This window comes from Zea mays, chromosome 5 (assembly GCF_902167145.1).
Source record: "Zea mays cultivar B73 chromosome 5, Zm-B73-REFERENCE-NAM-5.0, whole genome shotgun sequence".
Lineage (NCBI taxonomy): Eukaryota > Viridiplantae > Streptophyta > Magnoliopsida > Poales > Poaceae > Zea > Zea mays.
In genome coordinates, this window is record NC_050100.1 from 56,967,448 (window position 1) to 56,987,041 (window position 19,594).

Consider the following 19,594-nt stretch of genomic DNA (forward strand, 5'->3'; position numbering starts at 1 on the left):
GGGCGGGGGCCGCGACATGTGCGGAGCGTGGGGTGGAGGAAGAGCGCTCGACTACCTTGCTGGCACTTTGGTGAGGCGGACAGGGGCGTCGGGCGAGGGCACGTCATCCTACCTCGTTGGGGGGCGGTGACCTCACCGCAGGCCAACCCGGCGGCTGTAGCGGCGGGGGGACGCGGGGAGGGCTGCGGCAACGGGTTTTCGAGGGGCAGGGCAGGGATCTCGCGGTGGACGTGGATGCGGCTGTCACGACGGTGAGGCGGGCAGGGGCATCACGAGCGGAGACGGGGGCACGAGGTGTGGGGCAGGGTTTGGGTGGAAGGGCGGGGATCTCGCGGCGGATGCGAACGGGGGCAGGGCATGGCGAGCGAAGGCGTCAGGCAGGGGAGTGCTGCACGCGGGCGGCGTGCGTGTGGTAGGCCAGGCGTGCATCGCGGCGGGCGTGCAGGAGAAGCAACGGCAGGCGAGCAGGATTTGCAGAGCGTGAGATGCGGCGGGCAGCGGAGCGGCGGTTGCAGGGCGAGGGCAGTCTACAATCCAACCTTAATAGTTAGTACAGATAAGAAATTAAGACTCTACCGTCACTTGTTTTTTATGTCTATTTCAAATGAATGATGATAAATCTAGACACATATATAAAACACATACATCAAATATTATATGAATTTATTAATTATCTAAAACAAATTTTAATTTGAGTGAGTACAAACTAGAGAAGTGGTGTGGGAAAGTGTGCTGGATCAGAAACAAACTGTCTCAACTTAACAAGATAATTTTTTTTACTTAAACAATAATATGTTAAGAAAAAAGTTATAGCTTAACTAGAAAAAATACTACAGCTTCATGGACTAAAATATTCCATATCTAGGAGATTTTGTCTAACATCAATCACAAAGAAATTGTATTCCAACGTCATGAGAAAACACATCCCAACACCACAAGAAAAAATGTTAAGGACTGGGAGAAAAAATCTCATGGAATAAAAGGTTATAACATACTGTAGAACACAAATTTCAAAAGAAGCAAAAAACATAATAATATAACAAAGAGAACCAATTGCCATGGAAAAAAGAAAAAAAAGGAAAAGAAAGCGGAGAAAGAACGAATCATTTTCATGGGCTGCTCTCACTAACGAACCAACCTAGTAGTCATGCACATCAGCGTCTGCAGTTCTGCACCTGCACGCGCACACAAATCGGCCCAGTAGCGCGTGTGGAGAAGCTGTAATAGTAGTCCCGGAGGAATTCGCTCTCCTGAGTGGAGACTGGAGACTGGAGTTCACAACTGTTTTCGCTGTTTCTCTCTCCCGTAGCCCAGTTTACCTCGCCTAGGGCGACCACCGCCGCCGCCCTACGCCAGCTGCCCAGGTCTTGGGCGGACCCTTTGCCGGCGACGAGCACCCACCACACCAGGTATGCCCGCTCTTTGTCTTCTCTTCCTGCTTGGTGACACCCATGTCTTTTGTTGGGCCCGCCCCTGCCCCCAAGGTGAGCCCAACCCTAACTCGCTGTGGAGTTATTGGGTCCGCCCCTACCCCAAGGTGAGCCCCAACCCTAACTCGCTGTGGAGTATGAAAAAAATCGATGTGGATGGATTTGGTGTGGATGGATTTGGGACCCAGGGCTGTCACCAGTGGGATTTTTCTCAAACCCAGGGTTGGATTCATTTGTGTAAGACTAGATTCTAAAATTCTTTGAATTCAGTTTTAAAAATATTATGTCTCTATTGGTGTTGCTGCGCCCATGAATACTTCCACATCTGGACGAGTTTGTCACGTCCTGTGGCCGCCGTCGACGAGGAATGTGGCTCCGACAAACTCGCCTTGCCGCTTCTTCACGAGGAAGACGACTGGAAACTGTTCTGAATATTCTCTTCGATGCCCTGTCGTGTTCTGGATGTCCTTTTGTATCAACTCTTGCATCTCGACTTGGGCCATGGACTGGGCTGCGGTGTCACCACTTCACAAGTGGGCCGGATGTTACAGAGTTTATGTATCATCAATATATAAGGTTTGAGTACAAAAGGAATCATAGACACATCAATAGATGTGCAAAAGCGCAAGCTATGTCCTGATATGGTTTACTTGGTAACGGAAGCGAATCGAAGTGGAAAAGCAAGCATGTGCCAGAACCTGAAACGTAATTCAGAAATAACGGATGATGAATGTCCGTTTTCCCCGAACATGCAGGAGAATTCTGCATTATTATATTAAGAAGAAAAAGGCTCTAGATAACTTGTACAACCCTTAGTAGGGGTAAAAGAATAAATACGGAAAGGACTCGCCGAATGGACAATAGTGCAAACCAGTGACCAAGAAAGAGAGACCATCATGTCCATATGCTACGGAGCCCCTCGGCTCCTGCCATACCCACATCTTGGGCCTCATCTCTAATACCCCACATGATGTCATCAAAATTAGGCGAGAAGCCCTTAAAAAGGAAACACACCCATTTATATGTTTCCAAATACAGCTTGCCACCAACAAGACCAATGAGTTGAAACCCTAGCTGGCGTCGCGGTGTAGATGGCGACATTCTAAACAAACATCTTGGTATCTTGTAACACCCCATGATTCCAGCCACAGGGTCCGTTGGTGCATGCAGCTGGCTGTGCCTTGCCTATCATGGATGTGGCCGTGAAATTCAGGGCAGCTGTTTCGGTCCCTTTGCATGCGCTGCATGGTTGCATGGCTAGCACCTTGGGTTCCCTGGCTTGCCGGCTTGGAGGCATGGTGGATGCAAAGGGGCATGGAAAGGATATACATCGACCTATCATGAAGAATTACGACCTGAGTTGGAAGCAGCCTTGATGCCGAGCGCTAATTGCCCGTAATCTGCCCCACGAGTCGAGGCGGCCCAACCTATAAGAGATTTTGACTCGGTTGCCAGCTGGAGTGCTTCAACTTGTGAACCTGCTGTGGCTATTGGAGAGGAGGAACACATGTCTAATAATGTTACCAGAGCCCTGTACTTTGATCCTTGTTATTGATGCTTTTTGTCTGCTGTACGTATCAGCATAGGCGCCCACGGATATCCCAACAGCCGGCTAAAGAGGGGGGGTGCTAGGTGGCAGGACCGCAGGACTATATAAGCCGCATAGAGGAGAGGAGAGGGTAAGCAGAATTAGAAATTCAGGTATTTAGGCACAATATAATATTCAGGTATTCATCCACCTGAATACTATAAAATGATAAACATCGGAGGATTTAGGCACAATATAATATTCAGGTATCTCCGCATTTGCGGGGGAAGGCTCTCCTTGGTTTATCCCTTCCCTAGACCCCACTTATGTTGGAGCCTGGTCTGCCCTTTTATAATATTCAGGTATCTATAAGTGTATAGAACCAAATGCTATATTCTTGGTAAAGATTATTGAACTTTTGACGTAACCTAGGCCATGAGTCTGCTAGAAGATACAGTTTGGATTAAATTGCAGTGTTTCATTTTGTCTTTGAATGCATACCAATATTCATTGGGTTCAGATGTAATTTATCTGCTATGTGAAATCTAGAAACTGCCTCAATCAGCACATTTCTATTTATCTTGTTGTATGTTCTGTCCCAACACAGGGTTTTCTTGCATGTTAATAAACATTTTAAAGTTCCAACAAAGCACCAATGGTGCTCAGAGAAGGAAAAATGCTGTAGCTGTACTTTTTGTTTTGTAAATCATGTCTGCTAATGAGACCAATTAATTAATACCATGTTTTTAATCCGAATCATGTTACAGATCAAACTCTAGATATTGCCACTCTACGTCCCAGCATCCTATGACCACATGGTTTAGACAGTGCTGTCCAGGTGGATGATGAATTGTGGTGCCCAAACGGAGGCACGTGGCACGCCTCTTGAAGATAGGTAAATTATGTGCATCTTGTCAGTTCCTTGAACATACTATAAGATCATGTACCTCTCTAAGGTCTAAGACAAATAAGTGCTCTTAACACTCTACATCACCATGCACAGGCACTGGTTGGAAACAGATTTTGTTGGCGCTCCAAGAGTTCATACTTATGTACTTTCCTTTCTCAAATCATAACAAATCTTAGGCAGTTCAAGCTTAGCTGAATGTCAACTTGCCTCCACGTGCAAGATCCCAGAAACATTGCTATGTCTCGTCCGGTAAGTACAAATGAGCAATTATTTTCTGTGTTTTGCGAGGTTTTACTAGTAGTAATTTACTAAAAATGGAACAACTGTATACTGCACATTCTTCTGCATCTTTTGTCTTTCTATGCTTTCTGCTTGTTTAGTTGTTGCATATTATTTGACTTGCTGCAAGGAAAAATGAAACTATGCGCTCCATGTTATTATTACATTTAATTCTAAAGAACAGTTACTTTATGATAAATTTGTAAAAAAATACATTAGGTGTAATTTGCGCAGCCTGGTACTTGAGAGAGGTTATTATGTGATGTAGGTACTCAAAAATTTACCTTAAATGTAATGACTTAGCTTATTCAAATCCTAATAAGGGAACCACAATGAGTTTTCCTTGCTGTACTGTACCTGATTAACAAAGCTATAAGAAATGGAATACTTAACAAACTCATGGAGCAATGTATTAGCACTAGCAATATAGGCACACTATTGTAACCTTTACCCAACTTCCCCACCTTGTAAAACAAAACAATCAGCTCGGCAATCATTTTCATAGACTGATAGATGATTACAGCATGATGATTACCATGAAATAAATTTCATTTTTACTGAGTGACTTTCAACAACTATCTCATCCTGTGGTGTAAGAAGAGCCATTAATGAACCAATGGTACAGACATTGGGCAATTCAGCTTATGATTATAATACTAAAAAATATATAACCTATCTGCAAAATGCTATTTCACACAAGCATTAAAGAAATAATCAGGGAAGTCCTTTTTTTTTCTCGAACCACGCAAGAGAGCTGCACGTCATTTAATTAAGAAGAAAAAGACCCCCCAAAAAGATTAAACATCCCAGGGTGGCTGGGTGTGTATTACAACTCACACTTACACAGTACCAACTCCATTCACGACCAAAGAAGGTTCAGTCCTAAGGACCAAAACCTGAAGAGCAGCAGCTCCAGCTAAACACCAAAGACGACCTTCAGCCATAACAGCTAGCAAAACACTTTGGACAGCAGGCCTAGTACCCTGAAAAATGCAGGCATTCCTATGTTTTCAGAGCTCCCAGGCAATAAGAATCACTGAGCAATTAAACCCCTTCCTCTCTTCCTTGGACAAGGCAGCACAGGCTCGGCACCACCAATAGTTAAAACGATTATCAATCCTGGGAGGTCTAACTGCCGGGATGATCCTGTTAAGCACTAAGCTCCAGTGTTATTAAAACTACGTTTAAACGTCAAAACTCTAATTAGAGGTTGAAATCACGTTTTAGCGTTTTGGCGTTCTAAACTGTAAAACACAGTGTTTTATGCATTTTAGACCATTAGCTATTTTTTGTCCCAGTCTATTAGTTACTTTTGGGGGTTCAATCCAGCTCATGGGTGAAGTTTTGGTAAGCAACTAACCTCTCTGTTTTGGTATTTAACTTCATATTATTGTCTGAAATTATGATATATTGGTATTTTTCCTATGTTGTTTAAAACTACGTTTAAACTTTAGTTTAAACGTTTAAAAGTCAAAATTTCACCCATGAGCGTTCCAACGTTTTATCGTTTTAATAACCTTGCTAAGCTCCATACTTCCCTAGCCAACACACAGGAGACAAGAATGTGATTGATGGTTTCCATCTCTTGGTCACAAATGGGACAAGCAGCCTGGTGCGGAGGCCCACGTTTGGCCAATCGACCCGAAGTCCAACATCGATTATTAATGGCCAATCAAATGAAGAACTTGCAGTTTGCAGGGGCCCAAGATTTCCAAACCCTCCTCCAAGCTTGGGAATTTAATGGAGCCGATAAACATAGTATTATAAGTAGATTTGCTGCTATACTGATCCGAAGCTGAAAACTTCCAGGAAAAGCTATCTGGGCATCAGGATGTAGAACTACACCCTCGACAAGCTTCTAGATTTTGAGGAATTCTATCAAAACCTAAACTGTTAGGGGGCCTTTGATATTTGCCACCCAACCTCTGTTGGATAATGCCTGGCTCACTGTACAGGGTTCACCATTTCATTTTCACCTGTTTTTCTGCTAACCCACGAAAACGAAAACCGGAGCGGTTTTCACCGGATTTCGCCAAAACCCGAACGATTTGAATTTTCAAATTTAAAAACGGCTATTGCCTTTCTTGAGCGGTTTTCGCTGATTTCTCGCTGGTCTGATTTATTTTTATACCAAAATATAATTTTTTAAATAAAAATATATTTATGAACCCTAAAAACCTCTAGTTTTTAATAGAATTTTTACCGATTTTTATGATTTTTTTGAAATTTTAAAACTCCAAGCGTAAGGTTCGATTTTTTCCCGAAAACACAGGTAAGGATCGAAATTTGAGACCGGGTTTCGATTCCGCTGTGTACGGTAATGGAAAAAGAGCGGTTTTCGACGAAAACCGCTTGAGATTTCCATCCGTGCTGTACGCCTTTTAACTTCTCTCTTTGGGTCGTGTGCATTTCTTGAGGTATCTGTAGCATTTTTGCATTTCTTGAGGTTGAAGGTGCTCACATTTTAGTCTACGATGTTCTATCTACACTGGAATTACTATTTGTTACAGACTCCCTGTTGGTGAGTCCGTAATCTAGGTCTTCTGGTATCTTTCAATGGGGAGTGGAGAGGGAGATTGGAGTGGCGCCGAGCATAGGAGGGAAGAGGGCGTTGATCACCTAGGTCCCCTGCGCCGACGCCGTGCTGGCCAGGTTGATCCCGCCCTAAGGGAAGATCTTATTTCCTGGATGCCTATTAAGCTGATGCCCAACCGCCTTTATAGCCATAGGCTATTTGGTGCATCCTACTGCAGAGATAGACTCTGCTATTATTTAGGAAACCCATCAAAAGGAAACTAATCCATTATTTAGGAAACACATCAAAAGGAAACTAATCCTGACTTATCTTCCAAGGAATGTTGTCTTCTCCTAATCAGGCACTGATTGGCTTTGCTGCCTCTTCTTGCGCCTGGTGAACTGGCGGCCCACAAAAGTGTTTATAACATTTCCCTCCTCTCCGACAAACAACTCGTCCTCGAGTTGGATTTCTGGATAACGCCTCTTGAACTCAGTACACTGCTCCCAGGTAGCATCGGACGACGCGCCCCATCCATTGTACCAGCAGCTCCCACACACCTCTATTCAAGCGAGCCTTCACGACTTTTGCTGGGACCGGTAGTACCTTGCCATGGAGAACCGCCGACAGAAGTACTGGTGCTGATGGTGGCTCACCTTGGAATTTCTTGAGAAGTGCCACATGGAAGACATCATGGATTCTTGCATTGGTTGGTAGCTGTAGCTTATACGAGACCTCTCCGATGCGCTACATAATTTGATAAGGGCCATAAAACTTAGGTCCTAGTTTGGAAGCTGCTGCTATGGTGACACCCACTGCTGACCTTTGTTGCAAACAAAGCCAAACCCAATCCCCAATAGCATATTGCACATCTCGGCGACCACTATCCTGAGCATGCTTCATTGTCACCTGAGCTTGGAGTAACCTTTGTTTGATGTCTGCCAAGAAAACATCCCGATCCTGGAGTTGCTGGTCTACTGCAGCTACCCTGGCCGTCCCTGGCGCATAGGATAGCATTGTTGGAGGATCCCGACCATAGACAATCCGGAATGGGGTGCACTTGACATCAGTTTGGTATGAAGTATTGTAACAAAATTCAGCCCATGGAAGCCATTGTAACCAAGTCTTAGGCTGATCACCCGCCAAGCAACGTAAGTATATGACAATAATCCGGTTGACCACCTCGGATTGTCAATCTGTCTGGGGATGAAACGCTGAACTAAGTAACAGCTTGACCCCAGCAAGGTGAAAGAGCTCGGACCAGAAAGCACTAGTGAAAACTGTGTCTCTATCACTCACAACTGAACAAGGAATACCATGAAGGCGCACAATCCCTTCAAAAAATGCCCGGGCCACAGACACTACGATATATGGATGGCCAAGAGGAATAAAGTGAGCGAACTTAGAGAACCTGTCCACCATTGTCAATACCACAGTCTTCCGCCGACCTTAGGGAATTCTTCAACAAAGTCCATGGAGATGTCACTCCATACCTCCGATGGCACCGACAGGGGCTGAAGCAGGCCTGCTGGGTGTAGATGCTCAGTTTTATTTCGTTAACAAGTGTAGCAAGCTTGCACAATTCTCTGACCCTTCGTAAGGCACGAGGGCTGTAGAAGGATGCTCTGCATCGATGCAAAGTCTTCTCAATGCCTTCGTGACCATAGTCATATGCTGCTGCCAAGATTTCTGCCCATACTGAAGAGGCGTCAGGAATGAAGACCTTCCCCTGAAAAAGCAGCAGACCATCCACGTATGTCCACCCAGGATTTGCTGTTCCAGCTGCTATGGTGGCACACAAATCTAGGATCTGTGGGTCAGTGGTGGCCTCAGTGCGAAGAGTGTCAAACAACTGAAACTGTGGTGCAGATATACTGTTAATTTCTGCGGTGTCTTCGTCCCGACGAGACAATGCATCAGCTACGCCATTTAATTTGCCCGTCCTATATTCCACTGAGATATCATATCCAAACAACTTGTTGACCCATGTATGTTGTGGTATTGTAGACAAGCGTTGATCCAGAAGGAATTTTAGACTATAGTGATCGGTCCGCACCAAAAAAGCTCTTCCCCATAAATATGGCCTCCAATTCCTCACTGCTTTGACTAAACCAATCAGTTCCCTCTCATACGCTGGTAGTTTCTGATGATGTGGTGCCACGGCACGACTGAAATACGCAATGGCCCCATCCCCTTGGTGAAGTACTGCACCAAAACCAGTCCCTGACGCATCACAGTCCACCACAAATTGTTTAGAGAAATCTAGCATCTGTAACAGTGGTGTAGAGATGAGAGCCTGCTTGAGTTGGAGAAATGCCTCTTCCGCAACTTCGGACCAACGGAAAGCCTCACGCTTGAGAAGAGCCGTGAGGGGTGCAGCTATGGCGCCATAGCCTGCAATAAACTTGTGGTAATAGCAGTGAGGCCCAAGAATCTTCTGAGCGCCCGAAGAGACCAGGGACGTGGCCATGCCTCCACTGCAACCACCTTTTCTGAATCCATGGAAACTCCTCGAGCTGAAATAATATGGCCCAAGTAAGCGACTGACGGTTTGCCAAAAGAACACTTGGACTGTTTGACAGCTAACTTGTTTGCTCGGAGTGCCTCAAACACTTCTCTGACATGTTGTAAGTGAGCTGTCCAGGAAGAACTGAATACCAGAATATCATCGAAGAAGACAAGGACAAACTTCCGAATGAAGGGTTTCATGATATCATTCATGAGTGACTGGAATGTAGATGGTGCATTGGTGAGTCCGAATGGCATTACCAGAAACTCGAAGTGACCCCAGTGTGTGCGGAACGCTGTCTTCTCAATATCCTCAGGGTGCATGCGCACTTGGTGATATCCACTGCGGAGGTTTAGCTTGGTGAAGAAGCAGGCACCGTGTAACTCATCCAAGAGTTCGTCGACGACCGGGATGGGGAACTCGTCCTTCACCGTCTTGGTTTTTAGGGCACGATATTCGATGCAAAAGCGCCAGGACTTATCAGCCTTCTTCACAAGTAGCACTGGAGAGGATTATGCTGATGTGCACTCTCGGATGATGCCTTGCTGCAACATGTCTTGACGCTGGCGCTCAATCTCGTCTTTCAACAACTAGGGGTACCGGTAGGGGCGGACTGCCACTGGTGGCGTCCCTGGCAGCAGCCTGATGCGGTGGTCTTATTCCATGTCAACAGGTCAGATTCCCGTCGAAGGAGGGGAAGTTGGGTCGCGGGGGATGGCCGCGGCCCTCCTCGTCGCGACCCCGACCCACACCGCGGCCATAGCCTTCGTATCTGGCGTAGCGATTGGGACGACCGTAGATATCGCCGCCGCCGTCACCCCGAACGCGACGTGAGCTCGTACGGCCGTCATTGTTGCTGCCGTTCTCGACCTGGTTCGGTGGGCCGTCGGTGTCGTCGATCTCCGCGATGTCCTCCAGCTGGGTGCCGCCGGTTGGACCCGTCTCCACTCGTGCCAACCGGCGATCGTGGGTGTCAAGCCGACCATTCATGGTGGTCAGTTAGCCCAACATTCGGTTCATCGCGTCCATTAGGGAATCCAGCTTCTGCCCGATGTTCTTGTCGTCAGGACTGGGCACGACGCCGGACATGGTTGTCGCTGCGTCGCCTGAATTTGATAGCAAATTGTTACAGACCCCCTGCTGGTGAGTCCATAATCTAGGTCTTCTGGTATCTTTCAATGGGAAGAGGGCGTTGATCACCTAGGTCCCCTGCGCCGGCGCCGTGCCTGGCCAGGTTGATCCAAGGTGAATCCCGCTCTAAGGGAAGATCTTATTTCCTGGATGCCTATTACAGCTAATGCCCAGCCGCCTTTATAGCCATAGGCGATCTGGTGCATCCTACTGCAGAGATAGACTCTGCTATTATTTAGGAAACACATCAAAAGGAAACTAATCCATTATTTAGGAAACACATCAAAAGGAAACTAATCCTGACTTATCTTCCAAGGAATCTTGTCTTCTCCTAATCTGGCGCTGATTGGCTCTGCTGCCTCTTCTTGCGCCCCTTCCATTTTCTTGCGCCTGGTGAACTGGCGGTCCACAAAAGCGTCTATAACACTATTACGTAATTTTTTATACAGTATTACAGTGCTTGTTTTTAGTTTATAGTTCTGCTGCACTAGCATCTTATGTTTTCCTTTCTGGCAGCTTGATTTTGCTGTGCTTAAATACAAAAACCAAAAGCTTGCGGAACAACTGGAAGTCCACAAATTTGAGTTCTGTGCTCTTGAGAGTAGATTTAATGATCTAAAAGAGAAACAAAGGACACATAATAAGACACTTGTTCTAGTCAAAAGTTATTGGGAGCGAGTAAGTTGTTCTAACCTTGCTTATGTTACTGTAACATACACACACACATCATATAAGCTCTCTGCTGAAATTCCCTTATCCAAACAGCTCATAGCAGATCTGGGTATAGTTTCTGTTTGCAAAAATGAATCTTCACGTTCAAGCTGCAGTACAGGGAACAACAATATACGAAAGGGTATGTGATTATACTTTATGCATTATGAATATATTGGATATTGCATTGTTCTAGAGTCATACATGGAAGGATTCTATGATGTCTCTGGCTGCTGTTGGCTTATACTTCTTTCTACTAATGGAATGAAGTAGTAGTATTTTGAAACATTTTCTATTTGAGGTGTTTGTAGTTCTTCGCTCTTTCAAAAGTAAATTTATGACAAGGGATCTATATGCATGCCTTCAGAACTAGCGTTACCAATTAATGATTGTTAACAGATATTTTTTTTATTCGAATAGCAAGCTACTATAGCCTTTGCTGATTTATGCTGTCTACTTTAGATGTGTCTTATTTTTTCATTTTATCCTTCATACACATGCACATCTTATTTTTCGGATGGTATATGCTTTCACCTAGAAACAGACTTTTTAAATGGACTTTTGGAGGCTGGTGCCACAGAAAGTTCAGGTTCTCCCAATTGCCAACTAGGAAATGACGTCTCTTCAGAACAATCAACAACAATTGATATTCTGCAGAAGCTATTCCTTCCATCAAGTGGTCCATGGCATGTGAATAACGAGTTTGTTTCTGCTGCTCTCATGAAGTTGCCAGAAAATGGTTTGTTCTACTCTATATTTTCTGTTGTAGAATAGCTTTTATGCGTCATTCAAAGTATGCTAAATTTTTCCTTAATTTTCTCATGTTCTCTAGAACACAGCAGGCAATTGCACAATGCTACCAGCGATGTGTTATCCAAGCTTCATGTGGTGATGCGTACAGTAGATAATCTTCACTTGAAACACAGGCAGTTAGCAGCGAACTATCAAAAACAAAGAGATTCGAGTGCCTGGAACAGAGCTGAACAGAAACGTCTGAAAGGTATTTTGTATTTGTTTTGTGGATGGTATTTTTGAGGGTGCTCCATCTTTAATAGTACTTTTGTTCTTAACTGAAAGTATTTTAGCAATATTTAAAGTTTTGTTCTGTGCCCTAGATCATCAAACAAGTAAATACTAATCTCCGTTAAAATGGTGAATGCCTTGTGGCAATAATATTTTCATTATGTTGTGAAACTGTAAATCGATTGTTTCTTGCTGTGGCACTACCAACACATGGTATTACCAATACTATTCTTTATTCTATTATGTGTACCTAGCTGTCGTGTAATGGTAAACTAACCCAGTATTTATGTACTTCTCAAGAGGAGTTGACTAGTGTTGTTGCCAAGTTGGAAGGAAGCAAACAAAAACTGGCAGTACTGAAAGCACAGGGAGACAATAAACAAGCAACACCGATCCTGGTTCCTACGCTGGGAAACAAAAATATGACTGCAGAAAAGGTGAGAGATAAACAAACAGAACTGCAAGATCTTGAAGCTACTCACAAGGAGTTAATGGTAATGTCAAGTTCTTGTTTTAGAGCTCCAAACTATTGGCTAGGATGCTAGATGTGTATGGACTTTTAAGATTGACACATACAAATATGAGCAGGAATTGATTTCAAAGCGTCTGGAGGAAATTAGAAGGCTGCATACAGAGAGAATTGAAATTTTGAACAAGTTAGCAACTTTTCAGGTTCGTTGAACCAAATATACACGATCAAGCCCAGAACAAATTGCTTCATAGTTTTTGGACTCCCATACCTAATTTTTATTATGTGGTTGAAAGTTAGATTTTGTAATGTCAGACTTAATATGCCCTTTTTAATCTTGTTTTGTTGCTCCCAGAATATACTAACGGATTTCAAAAGCATTCACTCTTCCAAAGCTTTTCAACTTGTCAATGACCAACTTCAGAAGTCACAAGCAGAACTGGATGATCACCAAACGTTGTTAGAGAAATTACAGGTGGTTACTGGTCAGTGCATTTGCATGTCTGTGTAGCAGATTTGTTTCCCTAAAAAATTTCTGATTTTGGTTAAACTTCTATTTTTCATGTTTCAGGTTGAGATGGATACCTTTGTTTGGCGAGAAAGGCAATTTAATCAAAAAGTTGATTTGGCTGAAATCCCCCAGAAGGTTTCTGCATACTGTGTGTCTAGAATTGCTGACCTTGAAAAGGATGTCCAGAAACTGTGTAATGAAAAGAATATGCTTGTGCTGAAACTTGAAGAGGCTTCGAGAGAACCTGGTGCTGTAATTACAACACATCAAGTTTGAAATACTTTTCTATCGGATCACTGTTCAAAGCAGGAAATAATATTATTTTTCTTCATCTGTCAGGTCGGAACCAGGTTATCTCAGAGTTTAAAGCTCTGGTGTCATCACTACCGAGGGAAATGGGTGCCGTGCAAAGTGAACTGTCCAAACACAAGGATGCTTCCTTACAGTTGCATTCTTTGCGAGCAGAAGTTCATTCACTTTCTAGTATCCAAACCAGAAAGGTTAGTTCCATTTTATTAGTTTGCACGATCAGTGGGCAAGTGGAGTTGATTTGCTGATGTGTCAATTTTACATTCTGTTTTTTAGGAACAAGAAATTGAAGAAATGTCATTTAGATCTGCCCATGCTGGATCTGATATAAGCCAACTTCAATCTCTGGTAAGCATCTTACTTTGGGATCTTCTTTGTATCTCGAAAACTTTTAATATTTTCTGTACTGGCTACTGAAAGCAGATGAACTAGTATATTTGATGAATAGATGAGAGAGCTGAGGTTACATATATGTAGGGATGAGATCTATGTGGTTTATAGAAACAGAACCAATCAGATGTCCTCATATCTCTAGCTATCCTTATAACTATCAATCAGACTCAATCAGGATCAATCAGGAGCTAGCTAGCCATATATGACTGATTGGGGGCCCAAGATGACGGCAGTGAATCTGATCTGCTAACAGCTACAAATGTGCAATGCACCTACTGCATGATTTGTTCATGCCATTGTTTTATCTATTAACATATTTGACATATCGTAGGTCCGTGAGCTGAGGGAAAATACACAGGAGCTTAAGCTATTTGTGGAGTTGTATAAGCATGAGTCCACTGATTCCAGGTAGGTTCTTCTTATGTCTTAATCAAACCTTGGAATAACTTCTAGAGTGACATTTCTGGGGGTGGGTTGCATGCTACTCGTTTATGGCAATGTTATATCTTGTAGCTCATCCTTAGTCCCAGTAGCCTGTGTCTATCATGCTAGCTATTGCAATTCTTTTTTTTTTTTGTAATTCTTAGTGATGAAATACTTACTGAGCATTTAAACTTGTCTACTGTCCAGTTCATTTATTTCATGGGTACAAGTTTCTGCTATATTCACATGTCTTACTCTCTTATGGCAGACAGCTGATGGAATCGAGAGATAGGGAACTCGCTGAATGGGCTCGAGTTCACATTCTCAAATATTCTCTTAGTGAAAGTAAATTAGAGCAACGTGTAATTTCAGCCAATGAAGCTGAAGCAATCTCTCAGCAGAGGTTGGCAACTGCTGAAGCTGAGATTGCTGAATTAGGGCAGAAGCTAGAAACTTCTAGGAGGTATTCATGCATTTTCACTCTTCCTGCTATCATTTAGAATTTAGAAACACAATCAGAAAAGACAATTTGTTACCACTTTTTATACTGGGTGGTTCAAGACTGTTGCTATAGTACAGGAGGCATATTTTCTTTTTATAAAAATTTCAAGTAAAGTGATATCAGGCGCTGGGTTTCTATGTCTCAGAGATCTAGTGAAACAATCTGATATACTGAAGTCTAAACATGAAGAATGTGAAGCGTATGTTGTGGAGATCGAGGTGTGGACAATCTTCCATCTATACCTTCCAACCATGTTTATCGATGTTATATTTTCAGGCCTCAAAATGTTATTTTCTATGACAGAGCATTGGCCATGCCTATGAAGATATAATGTCACAAAATCAACAATTGCTACAGCAGATTATTGAAAGAGATGATCATAATACCAAGGTGATTATTCAAAGAACCGATTTGAGCAATTAATTTGTGTTGATTTCTCCTCTCCGTCTTATTGTTTAAGACTTTTTCTCGAAAAGCGCAGGAGAACTGCGCCCGTTATATTAAGAAGGTCTAAAGTAGACCAGGTACAAGGACTTCCTTACGGAGGTCGAAAACCTAGTAACCTCGACTTGCGGGGGGTAAGACAGCCTATAAAAAAACTTAGTAACCTGAGGAGATCTATCTAAACAAATTAAAAAATACTACGTGCCAATCCCCTGGATTGGGGCAGTAAGGAGGGCCAAGCTCTTGGCACCAGCCAATTCTTTTTTCTCGAAAAGCGCAGGAGAACTACAACCCCATTGTATTAAGGAGATAAAGGTCTAAGACTCACATTTCTATTTCTTCCCCCACTCTTCTGATAGCTGTTTCCATGTTAGGAGAGAGACCATCAAATACACATCTATTTCTGTGGTTCCAAATTGTCCAAAGCTCCAGGATAATTATTGAGTTGAGACCTTTTCTAGCAACCTGTTGCAGCTGGTCACTGCAGCTTTTCCACCACTGCATGACATTTTCTTCTCCAATCTGAGGAGTGAAACTTCGGAGGTTGACCTGTCCAAGCAGCATAAACCAGAAGTTCCTTGCAAAGACACCCTACAAGAAGATGATCTATAGTTTCAGGCTCTTGGTCACAAAGGGGGCATCTCTCAGGATGACTGATACCTCTTTTTTTTGTAGCCTGTCAGCTGTCCAGCACCTTTTCAAGGCAGCCAGCCAAAGAAAAAGTGGCCAGTTTTCTGCGCTGACTGGTGTGTCTAGGTGGCCCAAGAGACTTGGATTGTGGGTTACCTCTGGTTCCTAGGTTCAAGGATCATGCAGACAAGTTGGCCGAACCATTTCTGTCTGTTGTCCATAGTATTTGTCCAGAGTGCCATGCTGACCCCTCTCTTTCTGAACCAACTTTTGGTGTCTCAACTGCGCAGTGCCTTGTTTGATACAGTACCTTGTACAAAAAATGTCACTTTGGTGGTTTGGCATCCTGCCAAGAGTCCATGCATTCATTATGCCATCCATGATTTTTGAATTTCTAGTGTTGCTTTGCAGTTTTTGGATTTAGATTTTGTTGCATGCTCAGGCATGGTGTTGAGATTTTCAGTGGTTTTGTTAAAATGTGATGTAGCTTATGATCAGTGGTTAAGGAGCTTCTTATATTTGGCGCTTTAAAATAAGAAAAAAGAAGATATGTATTGCATGGAAGCCATAGGAAGGATTACTGCTGGACCATTATGAATATGTGAGAGCGTGCTCTGAGCATGCCGAACAATTAAAAATGGTTATATATTAAAACAAATGTATATTAGAAGCATAATGGAATCCAAAGTCGGCAGTGTTTCAACTTTTCCTGACTGTGAAACTAGATACTCCCGATGGCTGTTATTTCAAACCAAACTAGAAGCAAAACTTAATACTGAGTACATGAGTGGTGAGTCTGTAAGCCCTGGTGAATAATTATTGGTGGCTATAGAAACCATGGTGGTTCCCTGGATTTGTAATACTTGCAGACTATGTAGATATGTACGCCTCTGGTTGGGTGAGCGGCGCCCGCTCAAACCTTGGCTGGCTGGTCCAGTGCGGGTTTGGCTGGAGCCTGGAGGGAGAGAACATAACGGAGCTCCGGACGTTGGCCCCATCCGACGGTGGAGAGCAGCGCGGAGCAAAGGTCTCGGCTGTTTAAAGGTCTGCTCGTTCGTACGCATTTGGGTGTCGGCCGAGTCGGTGCCTGTGTCTGCTCTGCTGTCGCAGGCGCAGGGTGGTGGGCCGGTCAAACCGTCAAAGCGGTCGCTTATTTCCTTGGTATTTTTTTATTTCCTCGCTTGTTGCGCCGTCTTTTGTTTGGAGTTTCGGAATTTGGCAACCTACGTTGATTTGGGGTTGAATGCTCCTTCCATTCCAAAATGTAGGTTGTTTTAGTTATGTCCTATGTCAGACTTATTTATTTTTGACCAAGTTCATAGGAAAATGTATTAACATGTACATACCAAATAAATGCACGATCAAGCATTCATGGTGTATATAATGAAACTGATTTGATTATGTAAATGTTGATGCATTTTTCTGTGCTCTTGGTCAAAGTTAAGACAAAATTGAAAGGACCTACATTTTTATTGAGGAAGGAATGGAAAAGGTTGACTTCCTGAAAACGGGCATGCCATTTTGCATTTTGATTTTACAGATTGTAGTATTGTGCAAATCAAGAGCACGGTGTACCCTATGCTTGTTCTTTTTTTATTGAAATTGCATAGAAGAACTGTGTGCCATTGTATTGAAGTTGGAGCAAAGGCAACATCTACATTTTCTTGGCTTTCTCTTATTTTCCCTTTTTATAGCTCGTGCTAGTCATCTTGCACTTAGTGTTACCAATGGCCCTGAGAAAACTAATATGGATTATTGCTTAGTTTTTCTTGGCAGATAATCTGTTTAAGATGTCTTAGCATGCTGTACTGATATGCTTACGGCATTATAGTCGAGTTAATTTTGTTGTGATTGTGAAGTGAATGTGGTTTTGTTGGGGTTTCACTGGTAGTGAAGCTTGGTTACTTGTGTGAACTCTAATCATACCATTTTTCAGTGGACGTTGTCTCAGTATTTTATTTACCTAATTGCTACTGCAGCTTTTCATGGAGGGTGTTAAATCAAAACAGTCACACGATGCTTTGCATTTGGAGGTGCGCTCGTTGCAAAGAAATTTGCAGCATGCAAGTACTTTGATGGATTTGTGCAACCAGAAAACTATCCGCCTAGAGGACCAGGTTGGTGGCACATTCATACTGGAGCTATGCTATTCTTGCGGGAGATCTGAATATTTAAAATTATGAATTTCCAGCTAAGAGGTTGGTCAGAGCGGTTGAGGAGACTGTCAGAGGATGGAATGCAGCAGTCTATTTCATTGGGCAATTATCAAAAAAAGCTGTCTGGTATGCATGGAGAAGCTCCAAAGCTCAGGCAGTCAATGGATGTTCTACAAGCGAAGGCTGGGAGCAATCGGCTGGAAATTGCTGAGCTGCTTATAGAACTAGAGAATGAGAGGTGGGTTATACACATATTCCCTTTTATTTTAGCAACTGGTTTCTTAATATTTGGTCTAACAAGATCGGGTTTTCTCCAGGTTTGGTAAAAAGAGACTAGAGGATGATCTTGATCTAATGTCAAGTAAAGCTAATTCTCTAAGAGAGAAGACAGATAATTCAGCAGTTCTTCAGAAACTTCTCCATGAGGCCAAGGAGTACAGGGGAATATTGAAGTGTGGTATTTGTCATGATAGGCAGAAAGAGGTAGCGATCTTTAGTTGTTTCCTTGCATACCGGCGATAGAAATGAATATTTAATCGAGTGACGGTTTTTCTGTCTGTAGGTTGTGATTGCCAAATGCTACCATCTCTTCTGCAGTCAGTGCATACAGAAGCCACTTGGGAGCCGTCAGAAGAGGTGTCCATCTTGTGGACTAAGCTTCGGTGTTAATGATGTGAAACCTATCTACATATGAAACAGAAGGTTGGCGCCTGTGTCGCAGCACCAAAACAAAACTGCTTGGCGCTTACTAATTTCCGGTATATGGTAGGCGGCCATGGTAATTCAGTCGGTGATGTAGCATAAGATTATGTAGCATTTAAGTTGCTACATGTGATTGCTGGTACCCGCTGGCATATATGATGCTGGTGTTACCTCAAGCGCCTTTTGTAAAGTCTGCTTGCCTTGCCCAATCTGGTAGAATAGCCTGACATCGTCAACCATTAGTTCCTTTTAGGAGAAAAAAATATCCAACAAATGAGGATTGATGCTTCCTGCAATAGTGAGCAATGTACAATATATAGCTTTAGTCAGTTTCATTGTTGTAGCTGACAGTAAGAATGTAGTTTTCTTTTCTTTTTAATATACCGGTTATCCAGTTTGTATGTTTCTGGAGTTTGCCAATTCTGTTTATCAAAAAAAGGAGATTTAGTCATTTCTAACCATTTTTTTCTTGTCACGATATCCAAAATTACCACATTATATTTAATATAGAAGATATAGTTATTTCAGTATATAGTATCATATCTTGTTTCATCATTCAACAAAACAATTAAATGCTAGATGTATAGTATGGATTGTGGACCACTTGGATGGTTTATGTTTTAATGTGTATGACCTTGTGCCTGAATGGTACCTCTCACAAGATACTGATTTATTCCATTTTCTTTTTTACTTGGTACTTCCTCCGTTTTGTTTTAGTTATCGCTGTACAGTGCAAAATTGAACTATCCAGCGATAACTAAAAAGAAACGGATGGAGTATGTATTAAATGTGTATGAGAATAACCTAATTAGGCTTGCGGGCTTGTTGCTAAGGTCACGTAACGAGGCGCTGTAGGTAACGAGTTATTAGAAAGATTGTTGATATTAAGGGCTTGTTTGGATCCCATAAGCTAAAACAAAGTGACTAAAGTTTAATCACTTTAGAAACTAAAAATTCAAATAGAAAGAGTTAAAAAAGTCTAAAATTGTAAAATATATCTTTCTAGTTACTTTTACCTC

General features: G+C 42.8%; 1 protein-coding gene across 4 annotated transcripts; it reads left to right on the forward strand.

Moving 5' to 3' along the window:
• Positions 1 to 1,104: 1,104 nt before the first annotated feature.
• On the forward strand, positions 1,105 to 19,036 carry LOC103626393 (E3 ubiquitin-protein ligase BRE1-like 1). 4 transcript variants are annotated; one of them, XM_008646791.4, is made up of 21 exons: positions 1,105 to 1,409; positions 3,726 to 3,853; positions 3,962 to 4,117; positions 10,819 to 10,980; positions 11,068 to 11,155; positions 11,552 to 11,752; positions 11,846 to 12,013; positions 12,337 to 12,530; positions 12,625 to 12,708; positions 12,861 to 12,980; positions 13,077 to 13,263; positions 13,356 to 13,516; positions 13,602 to 13,673; positions 14,050 to 14,126; positions 14,410 to 14,604; positions 14,789 to 14,861; positions 14,947 to 15,033; positions 17,697 to 17,834; positions 17,909 to 18,111; positions 18,191 to 18,356; positions 18,436 to 19,036. In XM_008646791.4, exons 3-21 carry the CDS (start codon positions 4,064 to 4,066, stop codon positions 18,565 to 18,567), a joined length of 2,562 nt encoding a protein of 853 aa, XP_008645013.1. In that variant the 5' UTR covers positions 1,105 to 1,409; positions 3,726 to 3,853; positions 3,962 to 4,063; the 3' UTR covers positions 18,568 to 19,036. The 4 variants fall into 4 exon arrangements, with proteins under 4 accessions (XP_008645013.1, XP_020393137.1, XP_035814692.1 ...); XM_020537548.3 differs by having other exon boundaries at positions 1,177 to 1,409; positions 4,045 to 4,117; XM_035958799.1 differs by having other exon boundaries at positions 1,177 to 1,409; positions 4,045 to 4,117; positions 11,558 to 11,752.
• Positions 19,037 to 19,594: the final 558 nt, after the last annotated feature.

What these genes read in the sequence shown, in the direction of transcription:
- LOC103626393 (XM_008646791.4), top strand. Translation starts at nt 4,064, where the DNA reads ATGTCAACTTGCCTCCACGTGCAAGATCCCAGAAACATTGCTATGTCT. An exon ending in CTATCCGCCTAGAGGACCAG is followed by an intron (nt 17,835 to 17,908) that starts GTTGGTGGCACA and finishes ATGAATTTCCAG; the next exon opens with CTAAGAGGTTGGTCAGAGCG. An exon ending in ATAGAACTAGAGAATGAGAG is followed by an intron (nt 18,112 to 18,190) that starts GTGGGTTATACA and finishes GGTTTTCTCCAG; the next exon opens with GTTTGGTAAAAAGAGACTAG.